Here is a 17,743-nt window from a genome sequence, read left to right as displayed (position 1 = left end):
GGAATAGTGACGTCTTATGGCGCGGGGCGGGAAATGACGTCATCTTTGCGCACCGTCGCTTCCGGCCTGCGTGAGTGTTGTTCTCGCGCCTGCGGCGGGCTCACGGCAGCTGTTGCCGCGCGTGTGGTCCTTTTTTCGCGAGTCAGCCTCCCTTCCCCGGGACCATGGCCACTGACTCGTGGGCTCTGGCAGTGGACGAGCAGGAAGCGGCTGTTAAATCGGTTAGTTGCTTCAGTTCCGTGCGGGGGAAACATACTAGGAGGGCCCAAGCGGACCCTGCTGGGAGTCCAGGGAACTGCCCGGGTTGGGAAAGCGGTGGCCCACACACCTTTAAGGTTTGCCTCAGGGAATCATTTAACCCTTATTTGTGCCTAAAGCTGAAGAAACCAATCTGGAGCCTTTATCTCTTGATCTGGGCCATTTAAAGACTTTTATCCTATGGCAAATCCGTCCCCGCTATGTATTCTGTCTGTCTTGCCTTGCACCCCCGCTTCTCAGTGGCGATTGTAAGGAAAGACATATTCAGATGCTGATTCTCTTTTTCTGATTTCTCTGTTTTCTGGGTGAATCTGTGTTACTCTTAACATTTTTTATTTATTTTTTTAACATTTTTTATTGATTTATAATCATTTTACAATGTTGTGTCAAATTCCAGTGTTCAGCACAATTTTTCATTCATGGACATATACACACTCATTGTCACATTTTTTTCTCTGTGATTTATCATAACATTTTGTGTATATTTCCCTGTGCTATACAGTGTAATCTTGTTTATCTATTCTACAATTTTGAAATCCCAGTCTATCCCTTCCCACCCTCTACCCCCCTGGTAACCACAAGTCTGTATTCTCTGTCCATGAGTCTGTTTCTGTCCTGTATTTATGCTTTGTTGTTGTTTGTTTGTTTGTTCTTAACATTTTTTTAGATGCATGCTTAACATGGTTGGCAGTTTGTAGCTCTTTGCAGAATAACAGATTAAGGTTTATTTTACATTTGTGCTGGATATTAGAGAATAGTCATTTAAGATAGAAATGAAGATGAATGGCATTTTAAAAGAACAGAATGCACAGAAGTGCTGGACTTGCCTAGAGAACAGGAATCAGAACTCATTTCTGCTGCAGCTTAAGATTATTGGGTTGTAGTAGAAGCAGTATAGAAAATATTGTAGGGAGTGTACTTTGGACTTAAGTACTTAAAGAGGAGAGGCCTTACTTGGTTGGTTTGGGGATTTTTAAGGATACTGACAAGATTAGATCTAGAGCTGGCAAGTTTTATTGGACTGCAGAGAACAGAATATATTAGGAGTGATGTCTAAAGAAGAGGAGATGTGTGTGGAAGTTACTCTAATAGTCCAGAGGTAGAGGGCCTATGTTGAATGGTGAAAGTGGAGATGAGGGATTCAGGAGATAACTATGGAGGTACAAAGATTTAGGAAAAAGAAGAGAAGGGAGATAAAGGCAAAGATTACTGCTTTCATTCTGGATCTTACAAGGTGTTATTAATAAAAGTGCTAATAACAGGACTAAGGGAGTGGGAGGAAAGGCAGATCTGATATTTAGGATGAAGAGTTCAGGTTTGGCTGCTCCGAATTTGAGGAAAGGAGTACAGTTTGGTAAGCTATCTGTGTTGAGAGTCTTCAAGAAGTGTCCAGATTCGATGATCACTGATGAGGATTCACAGGACTCAGGATATAATTAATTGTATTCACAGCTATGATTTATTACAATGAAAAGCAAAATCATCAGAAGGAAAAGGCCCATGTTGCAAAGTCGAGAGGAAAGCAGGCACAAGCTTCCAAGAATCCTCTCCCAGTTTAATTCATGTTGAATTCATGTTTAATTCCTCTAGCCATGGATGAGGTGTTTTCAGTGGAGCTCGTTAGAGACTCGGTGCTTGGGGGTTCTGTTGGAGACCTAGCACATAGTCATCTCTGCCTAACAGGTACCAAAATTTCAGACTCCTAGAAGGAAAGCAGGTGTTAACATAAACCACAAGTTTTCATAAACATAATTAGTGAACCCCTCAGTAGTTCTGGGGATAGTGGGAACCCTCTCAAAATCCAGGTTCCCCGGATGCCAGCCAGGGGCTAGCTTTGCAAGCTGACTTGCCTAAGGATAGCAGTCAGACTTGCTATGTTAACTCCTTTCTGTACAGTACCCACTTGGAAATGTGGCACTGGAGTTCTGGAGGAATTAGGTCAGAGGTATAAAATTGTCAGTTATCCTCAAATCACAAAGTATTATAAAGGATATGGTTCTGTACTCTAGAGTTTAAATCTAGTATTTAGCATCAGATCTTCCCTGAATGACAGTTACTGAGAATTGATTTCAAATCTTTTTAAACCTATGACCCTAGTCTAGGTGTGATATGAATAGCACAAATACAGACCCAAACATACTTGGTATCTGATTTTAACCACTCTGCTTATTGGGTGGCTGGTATAATTAAATGTGTTAAAACATTGCTTCCTAATAGTTGGGGAGGACTCTCTCCCCATTTTTTTTAACCATATAGTCTTGTGTACATTAGCTTAATAAATACAGTTGACTCTTGAATAATATGGGGGTTATGAGCCCCTAATCCTTCCTGTAGTTGAAAATCTCTGAATTTGTTGAAATTACCCCTCCATATATGTGGTTCTGCATCATCAGATTCAACCAACCAGGGGCTGTGTAGTACCGTACTGTTTATCCATGGATAAGTGGACCCTTAAAAGTTTAAACTCTGGTTTTTAAGGGTCATTTGTAATTCATGGTATTTGGTTATTACATAGCTCTGCTCTTAAGTGTTTCTTTTTATTCCCCTTCAGATGAGTAGTTTGCAGATCAAGGAAGAGAAAGTCAAACCAGATACCAATGGTAAGTCACTAGTAACTATAAGCTATGTGTGTGATTCACTTTGCACTCATAGCTGCAATGTGGAAAGAAGCTTTCTTTAAGTTTTTTGGGGGTTTTTTGTTTGTTTGTTTTTTTAATGGAGGTCCTGGGGATTGAACCCAGGACCTCATGCATGCTAAGCATGCACTCTACCACTTGAGCTATATGTTCCCCGCCACCAGTTATCTTTTGATAGATACTTGGATTGGTTATATTCTATTTTTTTCTTTTTTTCCAGCCATATTCTTTTTCTCTTGTAAACACTGCTTCGTGGAATAACGATGAACTTAATTCTTTTTACATGTATGCAAATATGTTTGTAGGATAAATTCTCCCAAAATGGATATTCCATGGTCAAAAGTATATGCATTTGCAATTTTTAGTAGTATTTTCAAGGTACCCTCCATAGTATTATATAATTTACATTTCTATCAATAAAGCGTAAGAATGTGTGCTTCCCTATAGCCTCACCACAGAATTTTTAGTCAAAACCTTGAAGTTGATCTGATAGGTGGATCAGCATTTTAATTTGTATTTCATGAGTAAGGTTGAAAATTTTCATAAGTTTAAAAGAATTTGTATTTCCTTTTCTATTGAGCTTTTTCTCTTCTAATTATGAAGAACTTCATATTTTAACTGTGATAGAAGTTTTAATACTTTTGCCAGTTTTATTTGTCTTTAGACTTTATTTCTTGTGTATTTTTGCTCTACAAACATTTTTATATAGTCAAATGTATCAGTGTTTTACATTATTGTTTCTGAAATTTGAGTCAGTTTTCATAGTTAGTCTTTGATCCTTTTGGAATTTTTCCTGGTATGCTTTGTGAGATATGGATCTAAATTGTTTTCTCTAGTGTGTTTCACCTTTTAAATTTCAAGATGGCTACAGATTTGTTTCGGTACTACTTTTGTATTAGTACATTTTTCCTCTCTAGTTTGGGATACACTTGTATAATATACTAAACTCAGCATTTTCTCATCTATCAAGTTTCTTTTGCATATTCATGTATCAGTATCATATTTCTCATTGCTGGAGCATTATGACATGCTTTAATATCTGTGAGTGCTGGTCTCCATTCATTGATCTTTTTTAGAGTTTTCTTGGCTGTTCTTGCTTATTTTCCATACATGTCCTTTTAGAATCAACTTGACTAGTTCTAAGAAGAAAAAGGATCTTTTGGTATTTCTCTTGAGACATGATACATTTATAACTTAACATCTATATGCTGTTGAGTCTTTACAGAAACCAAATGTCTTTCCATTTTTTCAAATCCCTTTTTGTGCCCTTTAGGAATATTTTAATGACTGTAGGATATATGATGTCCCCCACCTTTTTTTGTGTGTATATATATATTTTTTTGAAGTATAATCAATTTACAATTTTGTCAATTTCTGGTGCAGCATAATGCTTCAGTCATACATAATATACATTTTCATATTCTTTTTCACTGTAAGGTACTAAAGATATTGAATACAGTTCCCTGTGCTATACAGTGTGAACTTGTTGTTCTACTTCCATTTCTAAAAGTGGGAATATGTGTTCTACTCTTTTTATTGAGGAGTCTATCTAGAGGCTTATCAGTTTTTTTATCTTTTCAAAGAGCCAGCTTTTGACAATGTTAGTTTCCTTGAACATTTGTCTTTTATTTCATAGGTTTCTACTCTATTTTTTTCCTTTCTACTTACTTTGGGTTTACTTTACTCTTCTTTTCAGAGGTATTTTCTGTTGTTGTTTGTTTTTAATGGAGGTACTGGGAATTGAACCCAGGACCTTGTGCATACTAAGCAAGTGCTCTACCATGGAGCTGTATTGCCACCTGCTCTTGTAGACAGCTGACAGTTGAATCTTGCTTTTTAATCCATTCTAATAATTTCTAACTTTTAGTTAGAGTGTTTTATCTATTTACATTTAATGGAATTATTGATGTGATTGGGTTTAGGTTAACAGTTTTACTATTTGCTGTTTACTATTTTACTGTCCTGTTTGTCCCTTCATATTTTATTTCTCTGCCTCTTTTCCTGCCTTTTCAGTTAATTGAATATCTTAGAATTCCATTTTAGTTTATGGACTTTTTAGCTTTATCTCTTTGCATTATTTTATGAATGTTTTAAAGGTTTTTTCATGTAAGTCTCATATTTTTTGTTAACTTTATTTCTGGGTGCAGTATTTTATATTTCTAGGTGCTATTATAAGTAGAATCTTTTTAATTATATCTGTTTATATCTATAAAAGCCATTGATTTCTTTTTATTTTGTACATAGCTCTTTTAATCTTTTGCTGAGATATCTTATTTTGTAGTCATTTTTAAGTTGATACTCAAAGTCCTGTAAGTTTACAATCATATATTCTACAAGTGGTCATTTTACTTTCTTTTAATTTTTAATACCTTTATTTTCTTTCTCATGTCTAATCGTGTGTGCTAATACAATGCTATATTTTAAATTAGGATAAGTAAATCAGAGGTAACCTATTCTGATCACTTTAAAGTCAGCCAGGATTTCTAGAAATTTGAAATTTTCTTATGCATTAAATTTCCTAGGAATAAAAATCCATTAAACATAAAGAAATACCAACTATTTACATTTTGACCACTTAAATAAGGTTTGATATTTATATTGTCCCACCTTTTGAGTGGATTTAATATTTGCCTTTCTGATTATGACAACTGTTTTCTTGTGTAGGTGTTATCAAAGCCAATGCCACTCCAGAGAAAACAGATGAAGAAGAGAAAGGTAACTACTCTTTGAAACCCTGTAGCAAGAGATGTTATATCACCCAAGACATGCCTCTCTGGAGCCAGAGGTACTCTTAGTTATATGATCAAGGAGATGAGGGAGAATCAGCAAAGGATATTGAGAACAGTCAAGTCAGATAGAAGGAGAATCAAAAGAGAGTAGTATCCCAGAAACCAGAAGAAGGAAATGTTTCAAAAGTAGGGAATCATCTATAGGTAGGTACTAGGTTGGTTAAGAACTAAAAATTGTTCTGTTCAGTTGATTTAGAGTGTAGAAGTCATTGGTGAACTTGACAAGGGCTGTTAAGGTCAAGTGGGGAGGTTATATTTAAAGTCTATTCAGTGTACATTTCACAGGGAAGGGGAGAAGAGGAAGTGGAGCTATGAGTACAGACAGCCTTGTCAGGGAGTGTTCCACAAAGGGAAGCAGAGAATCGGGGCAGTAACTGGATCAGGATGTGGGGTAAAGGAGGAAGCAGATTTACGGTGAGAGATGTTAAAACGTGTACATGTGCTGGTGGGAATGATCCATTGGAGGGGGAATCTGATAATGCGAGAGAGAAGGTCAGTGCTGGGAGAAATGCCCTTTCAGCAAGAAGGGATGGGGCCTGTTGTACAAGTCAGGGGTTAGCCTCCAGGCACAGATGTCCAAGTTATAGGGGTGAAGGTGGAGAACACGCGTACAAACGCAGGTGGGGGTGAGGAGTGGAGTATAGAAAGGCATCTCAGCCCACTGGAGTTTAGCAGTCAGGAGTTTAAAGTGAGACCTTTTGGTGTGATTGTGTCTTTCTCACACCTTGCTGGCACCTCAGTGTGATTACAGACGTGGAGAGAGGGGTTTCACGAGGGTGAGGTTTGCCTGATGAATATGAAGATCTACTGGTTTTTTTTTCCTGACAGAGGACAGAGCTGCCCAGTCCTTACTCAACAAGCTGATCAGAAGCAACCTTGTCGATAACACCAACCAGGTGGAAGTCCTGCAGCGGGATCCAAACTCCCCGCTCTACTCAGTGAAGTCCTTTGAGGAGCTACGCCTGTGAGTGTTCGTTTCTTGGAACAGTTGTTCTTTGCCAGTCCCTACTTTATAACACTTAGCATCCGAGATCTTGTGGAAATTTACTTTCCACTTTTATTTTTCAAAAATCTTAATGTATTTACTTCTTTGACTAACCATGATTCAAAAGTTAAAAAGTATGAAAATGTTTACAGTGACGGTCTCCTTCCCACTCTTGTCTCTTGGCTACCTAGTTCTCTTCCTCTAGGTAGGGATTTTTAAATGCCACAGATTTATTCATCATAGCTGAAAGTCTTTTTTCTTTTATGCTCTTAGAACTTTCAATAAAATATTGGCTGACAGGTGATTTCTGGATGTCAGGAACATTTCTTATTAGGTAAGCCCTTTTGTTAGACTATAGGGTTTACAGTCTTAAGAACAGTTTATCTGCTTTTATAAAATCTGTCAAAAAAAAAGAAAAGCCTGTTCAGAATTCCCAATACCTACAGTGGAAAGCAGCCTTCAACGTTCCAGAATTTTTTTAAAAATTCAGAGCCCTGAATTAAGCATTAAGGGTGGAAATTTATGGCATTGTGCTAAGAATAACTTCTACTGCGTCCTTATTTTAAAGGCAGAGAATTATGAAATGTCATACCAAGCGTTTTGTTTCCTTCAGTAAGTTAGTAAAGGGGTGTTTAGGGGTCATTGGTTTAGGTACATGCCACTGTGCTGGGTGTTATGAGTAACATAAGACATAACTACCTCTTGCTGCCTGCCAGGACCAAAATCCCAGACAGAAAATAGGTGGTAAATAAGAAAGTCGTGGAATAAATGGATTCTTTGTCTTTGTTCAGCAGAATCTATCATATGCCCACTGTGGGCAAGTAGAGGCCACATTCCTTCCAACTGTTGCCACCATTGTAGAGTAAGAGACATTTAAAATAAGAGAGCTAACTAGAACCAAATCAAGTTGTTAATGAAGCAGTAGCTAAGAACAAGTTTTTTATTTTTTGGGGGGGATAATTAGGTTCTTTAATTTATTTATCTTTTTTAATAGAGGTACTGGGGATCGAACCTAGGACCTTGTGTATGCTAGGCAGGCGCTCTACCACTGAGCTACACCCTCCCGCTAAGAACAAGTTTTTTTTAAATGTGGCCTTTTCAGTGTTTTCAGGAAGTTATACTTTCCTGTGTATATTTCCTCTGTCAAGGGCTTTTTTCAGCAAACCTGCCATCTCTGCTTTTGTTCATAACTGTCAGGGCAGCTGGATGTGCTCTATTGTTTCTTGAACTGACAGTTTGCTTTTCCAAATATCAGTATTTTTTTTTAAGTTCCTTTCATTGAAAGGACTGGAGCTCTCAGACCAAGTATTGCTGAATTTTCCTCTTTGAAAAGTTAAATTCTCTCTGATTTAGTTATTAGTAGCCAAAGGAAACAAAGAATAAAACCTAAGTCACCTAATATATTTGGTCTACCTTGTACTGAAAATATTTGAATCTGCAAAATAAAAGAGAAATAATGAGCCACTGATAGCTCCTAGATCACTTGAGTCCTTGTTCAGTAGTGACTCTGTTTCCTTGGCAACCAAGTCAGAATCTATTAAGCTTCATAGCCTTTTCTTCCAAATGGAAGTACGTTACTTTTCAAAGTTCTTTGATTCTGAACCAAAGAATCAGCATATACCAGAAGAACTGCCTTTTAGGGAGTCTGTTAAATTCTATGGAAGGCTTAGAGAACAGTCTTGACTTGGTTTAATTTTTCTTTAAAAATAATCTGGTGTGATTTTTGTTAAACACCTTGTCAATTTAGATGTAGCAGAGAGCTTATTATAAATGCACTGTAAGAGCAACTTTAATTGATACTTGAGGTGTGGCTACTTAGATAAGAAGTTGTTGCTTTTCTAGTCTTGATTTTTAACCAGACATAGTGAGTAAATCTGAGCATATGTAAAGTTCAGTATAACTGAACTCCCCTTATCTGTTTACTAGAAACTGGCTGAATCAATTTTCTTACCTCTTGATTGCCCCGAGTTCTTGCGCAGCTGGCTTTGTAAGATCCATGAACACAAAATGAACTGTGGTTCAGTGGAGTATCTGCACTGAGAAATGTATAGTGAAATCCCAGTCTCTAAAGGGACTTCTGTATCTTAGCGGTATAGTAAGCAGTGTTTATTTTTTAGCTATGTCCTTTATAATTTATTTTATACTGTAAATTAATAAATAGCATTCTTGCAGTATCCAGAGAACATTTGTTATTCAAGGCCAACCAGATTTGTAGGTCTGCTGAAAGGATGAATTTTTCCAAGAAAGAAAAGAAGGAAACTAGCCTGAATTTTATAAATTGCATAATTGTTTCAGATTAAGATTTAGTATGGAAAGATGTTGGTTTTGTTTTAGATAGTATCTCTTAAGGCATAGGGAAATACGTCTGACAGATGGGAAGTACCATTCTTTGCTAGATATATGGGAAAATAAAATTCTAGGCCTTTAAAACAATTTCAACGACTAGGAATCCATCCTATCTCTCCTTGGCCTCCTAGGAAACCACAGCTTCTCCAGGGAGTCTATGCCATGGGCTTCAATCGACCATCCAAGATACAAGAGAACGCGTTACCCATGATGCTTGCTGAGCCGTAAGTATCACAGACCCCAGTGCACCTCTTAAGAATTTGGTTTAACCTCTCCCACCAAGAGCCATAGTGTTCCTGAGCACAAGATGGGCCATTGAGGGCAGCATGCTTCTTTCAGGGAAACAGCTTGGACAAGTGCAGAGAGACTCAGATGCAATTCAGTACAGTTTCTGCTTTTTCTACTTAATGAAAACTGATAGAGAAAATTGGTGCTGTTAATCTATGCAATTCTAAAAGCTGGGTTTTTAAGTTTTTGAAATTTTTGAGACCTACAAAAAGGTATCATGAGCAATAACCAGGAACATCTCTGCAACCCCATCCTGCCAAAAAGTGAAGTGTTATTAATCTAGTTGACAACTGAAGCCCCCATGTACTCCTCTCTGTTCACAGCTCTGTCTTCCACCCAAGTGAACCTCATCCTGACGTGGGTCATCATTCTCTAATTTCTTTATCCTTTTACCAAATATCTATGTGTCCCTAAGAATCTAAAGAGGAGTTTGCATATTTTTAAACCTTAGATAAATGTTATCATACTTTTTGTAGCAACTTTTTTTTTATTCAACTCTATTATTATTTCTCTTTTTTTAATGATAAAAATGCCACCTATTTCCACAACAAACGTGAAGTGAAATGTGAAAGTTCCCTCTAAAGCATCTGATTTGGTATTATAAATTTTCCATAAAGATGAGAAACAGGAGCACACAGAAGGAGCCAAGTCCTGGAGACACATATGGCTCAACAGAAAATGTCCCCGGGGACTTGTCTCAGCACAGATCTTACTCTGCAGTCTTAATTTCCATGGGCCCTTGGGGTACAAAATGAGGGCACTCTAGCTGTGCTAGAGTCTAGAGTGAGGATTTCTTAGTGTGAGCCCATCTAAAAGAATCATTATTTCCCTTAATATTTAAGCAGTTTTTTAAACAACATATAAAGAAATTATCTTTGTGCTCAGTGCAGAAAACCTGGGTAATAGGAGCATGAAGGGGGAATATCCATATTCCTACCACCCAAAAAGAACATTTGGACACTTGATTGTTTTACCTAATATTATCTTCATCTCGGTTCTCCCTTAATCCAGTCCACAAAACCTGATTGCCCAGTCTCAGTCTGGTACTGGTAAAACAGCTGCCTTCGTCCTAGCCATGCTCAGCCGAGTGGAACCAGCAGAGAGATACCCCCAGGTGAGGGCTGGGGAATCCTGGGGGCTCTGGCTTGCTTGTCCTGGGAAGGGTGGCACCATCTGGTAGGAGATTAACGAGAGTGCTCCTGGTGGAGCCTGAATGTTTCTGATGCCTCAGATTGTGGCTCAGGCAAAGCTCCGTAGCACACCAGGCCCTGACCTGGGTAGAGTTGAGTCGGAATCAGCAACCTGAAACAGTGGCTTCTGAAGGCATCCACCAAGCCAGGGCTCTCTACTGAAGGCTTCCATCTATAGCTAAGAGGTGGACCTGGTTGACAAGGATGTGGTTCCCTGTAGTGTTCAAGTGGTAATGACAGCAGTGTACTTGCTGCTTTAGAGCCTGTTGTCTGTTACTGCAAGGCTCTTCTAAACTCATCCTCTATGATCTGCCTGTCAGTGTCTGTGCCTCTCCCCAACATATGAGCTGGCGCTCCAAACAGGAAAAGTGATTGAGCAGATGGGCAAATTTCATCCAGAACTAAAGCTTGCTTATGCTGTTCGAGGCAATAAATGTGAGTATGAAGGGACAAGACCTATGCCGTGAGTCGGGGTGGGTGGCTGGATGTTTGAATTTTGAAGATGTGATGACCATATTCAACTTTCTGATTCAGTCTGATCTTGGAGCCCAGATCCACTGCTTTTAGCAAATCTATTTAAATACTTGCTGACTTGTTATTAATCCTCTCCACTCTTAAAATAAGATTTGAAGTTTTTTTTTTTTAAATCACATGGGTCATGGAGTTCTTAAAGTGTGAACTTTTCCACTGAAGAGACAGGGTTTTGGATTTGGCATCCAGAGTTCTGGAAGCTGCTTACTAGGGAGGGCTTAGCACTGAGGATGGTAGGTTGGGTCAGATCCCTTTCTCTAAAAGTTAAGCACAGCATTAGTTAAGAGTAATCTAAGAGCACAGACAGTTAACTTGGTCTTATCAAAATCAGAAATCCTTCCAACGAGTCTTTCTTCCTTGTCTGCAGTGTGTAGGGAGTGTGCGTTAGAGTAGGGGGAGGAGCAGGTAGATTAGGGGTGATAGGGAAGTTGTCAAAGTATATAAAACTACAAATCAATAAGAAAAAAGTAAACATTTTCATAGGAAAATGGACAGAAGAGTCCCAGATGAATAGATGCGTCACAAAAGAAGGAATTCAGATGGTCAGTAAATATGAAAAATTGATGAGCCTCACTAGTCATCAAGGAAGCATCAGTTGAAACCACTATATGCCTCTCAAGGGGTAGAAATGAGGGAGTCTGACACCACCAAGTGTTGGCAAGGATGTGGAAGAATTGGAACACTCATATGCTCCAGTGGGGAGTATACACTGGCACGATCACTTCAGGAAGTAGTTGGCATTACCTAGAAGAAATGGAAGAGAGACATCCCTTCCACCCAGCAGTTTAGAATTCCAAAAGTTCTTCAACTTTGTGGTCTCTTACACTGCTTTAAACATTGTTTAGGACCCCAAAGCATTTTTGTTTCTGCAGGTTATCTCTTGATTTCTGCCTTATCGGAAGCCAAAAATTGAGAAATTTTTTAAGTACTTACTTTGGAAGAAAAGAAGAAAATCTGACCTTTCAGATAATTACAGATACTCTTTTTTTTTCGATGCCTCACCAAAACTTAACAAGGGGTAATTACTTAAAAGTTAGTTGCAATGTGACATCTGAAATCATATTAATAAACTCTTGGTGCTTTTACATTAAAATTCCTTGGTCTCTCTCTTGCACTTTGAATGCATCTTTTCCCAAGAATGATTTTTTAATATCATACCTTAGTCATTTGGAAAATCCTGTCTTACTGAGTTATGCTGATCTTCCAAATGCTGACATGTTTCATTATACAAAATTTTAAATAGCATTTAAAATGCACTAATAATCACCACCAAACTCCTCAGAGGGGTTTATACATGGAGAAATGCTCAGCCTTCTTATAACTGCACCTACAGGTTTTTTCAAAATTTGAATTCTAATTTTCTCTTAAGCTTAAATGTTACCATGACAGCAAATAACAGCTGATTATTTTCATTGAAGAGACAGGCTCTCTTTGCTAATTTTCAAGAAAGTGTTTATCAGATTCCCTCCTTGATTTTCTGTAGTTTGTCAGTCAACAAATGAAAATGACTAGTGCAGTTTACCACATGAATAATCACAAATGAGCTTTTCCTGGAGAAAACCGTCATATTTCAGCATGCAGCAAGAACACTTTAACTAATAGTTATTAAGTTGGATATTTTTGTATTAATGTCTCAAACTGATGGGTGCACACAAATGTAGTGTACCAGAATCTTGTGACAACATGTATCTTCTCTAGATTGTTTTATAATAAATAGCAGGGGACTTCACTGTGTATAAAGAATTAATATATTAACTAATGTATCATTTTTTAAAAGTTCAGTTTAGACTGATGGGCAATGGACAATGAGAACCATTGTATGTAAGACTTCATTTAAAACTTTTCCAATAGATAGTTGATGACTTCCAAACTCCCCTTCTCAAATCTTAAACTTTATTTTTAAAATAAAGATACTCACATGTTTCAAAATTGAAAGGATGTATGGAAGAAACTTTTCTTTCTCTCATACCTTTCAACCACCTAGTTCTCTTTCCTAAAGGTACCTAGTACTAACTAATTCTCATGTGTCCTACAGAGATAGTCTGTGCGGCTACAGGCAAATAATCATGTGTGTGTAAATATATAACATGTACATTCACATACACGTACGTATATTATCTGTATTCTTTTTTGCCCTTTTTGGTATGCAAATTGCTCTGCAATTTTTTTTCACATTTAATAATGTATTTTGGAGATTGCTCAATATCAGTTCCTAAACAGTTTTATACTTTTATTGGTATCTTACATTGGGTGTATCATTTTGCCTGATTAGCTATGTTTTGATACATGCATATCCTTGGATATGTTACTTCACACATATTCATATACGTATAGGATTGATTCCTAATAGTGGAAGTATTGGTCAAAGGCTACAGTGCATTAGTAATTTTATACTTGGCTGTATCCCTCTACTCCCACCAGGTATAATTTGAGAGTAATGTGTGTTTTAAAGAGAATTTGTACTGAGGAAAATTATCTACACAATTACAATATCTAACAAAGCAAGAAACCATCGGGCCAAGATCCTTGGAGTCTAAACTACCAATTTATGAGGAAATTAATGAACCATGAGTGAAGGATGGTATGAAAAGGATGAGTAATGCCAGAGAGAGAGTTCGATGATGGTGAATTACAGGAGAAAGTAGGAAAAGGGAAACTAATACTTATGGAGGGTTCAGTGTGGAGGATTTAATCCCGACAGTGCAGTGAGACGGGTGTCACGATGCCCATCTTGTAGTGGAAGAACCCAGGAATTTTGGATAATACTTCTGTATATTTTGAAATCTTGAGTTAACTTGTTCTACTAGATTTGGAAGGATGGGCAAGGCTTTGATTTCTAAAGCTGGTTTAGCCATGAAAATACCCACAGACACATCTTGTCTCCGCAGTGGAAAGAGGTCAGAAGATCAGTGAGCACATTGTCATTGGCACTCCTGGGACCGTTCTGGACTGGTGCTCCAAGCTCAAGTTCATTGACCCCAAGAGGATTAAGGTGTTTGTTCTGGACGAGGCTGACGTGATGATAGCTACTCAGGGCCACCAAGATCAGAGCATCCGCATCCAGAGGTAGGGACACTTGAGGCAGGAGGAACTCTCCAGACTCCATTTTGCCCCTGCCAGGTTCTTTCCTCCACTGCTCCAGGAGCATTTGTCTGATGGGCCATTTCCGTGTCAGCATGGACCACACTCCCAGCCTGCGCTGAGGAAGGAGACTTAGGGAACTACTGGCACCCCGTCCCTGCCCTGTGTCTGCTCGCACCTCCTTCCTGCAGTGTTCGTCTCCTCTCTGCTGCCTTCCTGGGGGTGTAGGTCACCCTGGCCTGGGAGGCCGTGCTTCTGTCCCTCCCAGTGAAACATTTGGGCGGGTCATGCCGAACACCTGGGCCTTCCCTTGCAGGATGCTGCCCAGGAACTGCCAGATGCTGCTTTTCTCTGCCACCTTTGAAGACTCTGTATGGAAATTTGCCCAGAAAGTGGTTCCAGACCCAAATATCATCAAACTGAAGCGCGAGGAGGAGACGCTGGACACCATCAAGCAGTATTACGTCCTGTGCAATAACAGAGACGAGAAGTTCCAGGCCCTGTGCAACCTGTATGGGGCCATCACCATCGCTCAAGCGATGATCTTCTGTCATGTGAGTAGCAGCAGCAGCAGGAGCAGGGGGAGGAGGAGGAGGAGGAGGCGGAGGCGGCGGCCTGTGGGGGAGGAGCTCCCTGGAGGGTGTGGCCCCACCCCTCCCTCTCAGCCAGCTCCACCTTAGTGCTGGGGCCAGGTTCCCTCTCCGTGGCTAGAAAGGAGGTGGTTTGTGAAGATGCAAGAAACAATTTCTTCTTAGTATCCCGAGGTATCCATAGTCAGAGCGTAGAGCTCCCTGAACTTTAATATTTGAAGATGATACATTAGAAAACCCAAAAAAATTAACTGATACTTACAGGAAAAATAAGAAACTAAACAAAATGGTTACAAAATTAATAGAAAATAAGTAGTTTTTCAGTCTCAAACACAAACACTTAGAAAATGGAAGGATGGATGGATCCCATTAAACTGAGGATCCAAAAAATTTTTTCAGGAATAAGATCTCTGAAGAAAACATCAAAATGCTGTTAAGGGATATAAAAATAAGACAGCTCTTACTCTGTTAATGGAAGACTTGTAAATTAAAAAAAAATTTTTTTGAGGACTGGCATCCCTCCCCCAAACTCAGATTGAAACTTTTAGTCATTCATGGACATATACACACTCACTGTCACATTTTTTTCTCTGATTTATCATAACATTTTGTGTATTATTTCCTTTTTTTTTAACATTTTTTGTTGATTTATAATCATTTTACAATGTTGTGTCAAATTCCAGTGTTCAGCACAATTTTTCAGTCATCAGATTGAAACTTTTAAACCTACAGAAAAGATGAAAAAAAATAAAATAAGCACAGTTAGACCTGTCACCTATTGTCAACACTTAGCCATATTTGCTTTACCCATAAGCTTGTGTGTGTGGGATATCTGGACTTTTTCTTTTTTGCTGAAGCATTTTAAGGTGAGTGGTGGACATCAGGACACTTCAGATGCTTCCTAAGAATGAGACTACTCCTGCATGAGCACAATATATTGTCGCACTTTTCACGATGATGGCAGCGTTAGTGTCCCCTCTGCAGCCCATTCACGTGCCACTTTCCCCGTATGTACCAAAATGTTCTTCATTGCTTTTGGCTCCTGCTGTTAAACCTTAGAGCCAATTAGAGATTGTTTGTTGCATTTAGTGTCATGTCTGTTAAGACTCCCTTAATCTCGAACAGTTTCTCCACCTTTCATGACATGGACATCTTGAAGAGGCCAGGCTACTAACTAGTTTTTAGAATTTCTCTGATTTTTTTTCCCCTTGTAATTATATTAAAATTAATATTTTTTTACGATTACCACACAAGTGACATTGTTACTTTCACACTATATCATGTTAAGAATTGTAGGAATTGTAACGCTTAGCTGCTAAAGTAGTCTTCCAGATCAAAAATATTCTCTTAAGTTACTTCATTTTTCAACTGTTGTCTTCCTTTCAGACCCGTAAAACAGCTAGCTGGCTGGCAGCAGAGCTCTCAAAAGAAGGCCACCAGGTGGCTCTGCTGAGCGGTGAGATGGTGGTGGAGCAGAGGGCTGCCGTGATTGAGCGCTTCCGAGAGGGCAAAGAGAAGGTTCTGGTCACCACCAATGTGTGTGCCCGCGGTGAGCACAGAACATACCTCAGTATGCTAGGCTCAAGGGAGCAAGAGAAATCCTCGTGTGGGAGACACTCTGGTGGTGTGGGGGAGAGCAGGTGCGCTTGGTAGCGACACTGTTTGCTAGGAGAGCCTGTTTAGATTCCCTCAGCAGATGATAACTTTTGCAGAAACCAGGAGTCCTGACTTAGTGGTTTAGAATGGCGCCTGCTCTTCTTGGGGTCCCCAGTGAGGCTTTAGCTGCTTCTCCACATACTTGTATCCAGCAGAGGCTTTGACTGATCTTGTAATTTGGCCAGCATCTGTGGAAGTTCTGTTTTTCCCCTCTGGGTTCTGCCATCTGCCCCTCTGTCCAAATCCCAGAGCTGGCCCGTCCCAGACTCTTCTTCCACCTGAGGTTGGTGTGTGCAGGCCCGAGTGTGGGTGACAGTGAGTTACATCCTGCCTTACTCCTCTCCACCTCTCCTCCCTGCAGGCATCGACGTTGAACAGGTGTCTGTCGTCATCAACTTTGACCTCCCCGTGGACAAGGATGGGAACCCGGACAATGAGACCTACCTGCACCGGATCGGGCGCACCGGCCGCTTTGGCAAGAGGGGCCTGGCAGTGAACATGGTGGACAGCAAGCACAGCATGAACATCCTGAACAGAATCCAGGAGCACTTCAGTGAGTCCTCTGGAGGATCCCTGCCCCGCCCTTGCCTTACAGGGGCAAGTCAGGGGGAAGGGGAGGTTTTCCTGTGTCCCTGAGAGAGGCCTTTGTTTCCGTCCCATTTTCCTCCTTCCCTACAACGCGGAAGTTCTCAAAGAGCACACCTGGAGAGTTTGGGGCTCGGGGACTTGAATGACAGTCCCCCTTGGCCAGGCTGCAGGGCCCAGTGCTCTGACTGTTGTCAGTGTCCCTCGCTCAGTCACCGGAAGCCTCTGGGGTTCCGTGAAGGATCCCTGTGGCCAGAGGCACAGAAGTTCCTAGGGGGCGGAGACCTGAGTTTCCTCTCTCCCTGCTGTGTGGCCCCTTCCCTGGTGGTTGTCTCTGTGTAACCCCATGTTGATCTCTCTTTGAATTCCATTTCTCCCCCAGATAAAAAAATAGAAAGACTGGATACGGATGATTTGGACGAGATTGAGAAAATAGCCAACTGAGAAGCTGCAGCAGTCAGTGGTGCCCGCCCTTGGCGCTCCCCCTGCGTGGACACTAGTGCTTTCACGGCCTAGCCCTTGACAGTCACCACAGAGATGAAGGCACGAGTAGAGAGAAACTACCTACCTCATTTTAAATTACGTTTGGACTTGACAAAAATTGTGCAAATGATGGGGGAAGGTAGGAAAAAATGCATTTTGAAAAGTTTAGTCTTTCTTCCCTCTCCCTTTAAAAGGAGAGGGAAGAAAGACACAGTTTCCCCCAGCTTTATAATAATGTGGTCACTGCTAGTAATTGCTGGCCCTAGGATCCCCTGCCTGTTTTCTGGCCAGGGGTGTTGGGACCAGCCTCCAGCCCCTGAAGAAT

At 40.0% G+C, this 17,743-nt stretch overlaps 1 protein-coding gene across 2 annotated transcripts; it reads left to right on the top strand.

Moving 5' to 3' along the window:
• Positions 1-59: 59 nt before the first annotated feature.
• Positions 60-17,573, top strand: LOC102526151 (ATP-dependent RNA helicase DDX19A). Of its 2 annotated transcripts, XM_072967710.1 has the most exons (12): positions 60-221; positions 2,810-2,858; positions 5,559-5,609; positions 6,512-6,647; positions 9,146-9,238; positions 10,314-10,416; positions 10,813-10,927; positions 13,912-14,089; positions 14,421-14,658; positions 16,081-16,243; positions 16,712-16,903; positions 17,318-17,573. In XM_072967710.1, the coding sequence occupies exons 1-12, from the start codon at positions 165-167 to the stop codon at positions 17,377-17,379; spliced, it is 1,437 nt and encodes a 478-aa protein (XP_072823811.1). In that variant the 5' UTR covers positions 60-164; the 3' UTR covers positions 17,380-17,573. The 2 variants fall into 2 exon arrangements, with proteins under 2 accessions (XP_072823811.1, XP_072823812.1); XM_072967711.1 differs by lacking the exons at positions 60-221; positions 2,810-2,858; positions 5,559-5,609; positions 6,512-6,647 and adding an exon at positions 6,948-7,002.
• Positions 17,574-17,743: the final 170 nt, after the last annotated feature.

This window comes from Vicugna pacos, chromosome 9, assembly GCF_048564905.1.
Source record: "Vicugna pacos chromosome 9, VicPac4, whole genome shotgun sequence".
Classification (NCBI taxonomy): Eukaryota; Metazoa; Chordata; class Mammalia; order Artiodactyla; family Camelidae; genus Vicugna; species Vicugna pacos.
This window is presented reverse-complemented; position numbering and strand designations above follow the sequence as displayed.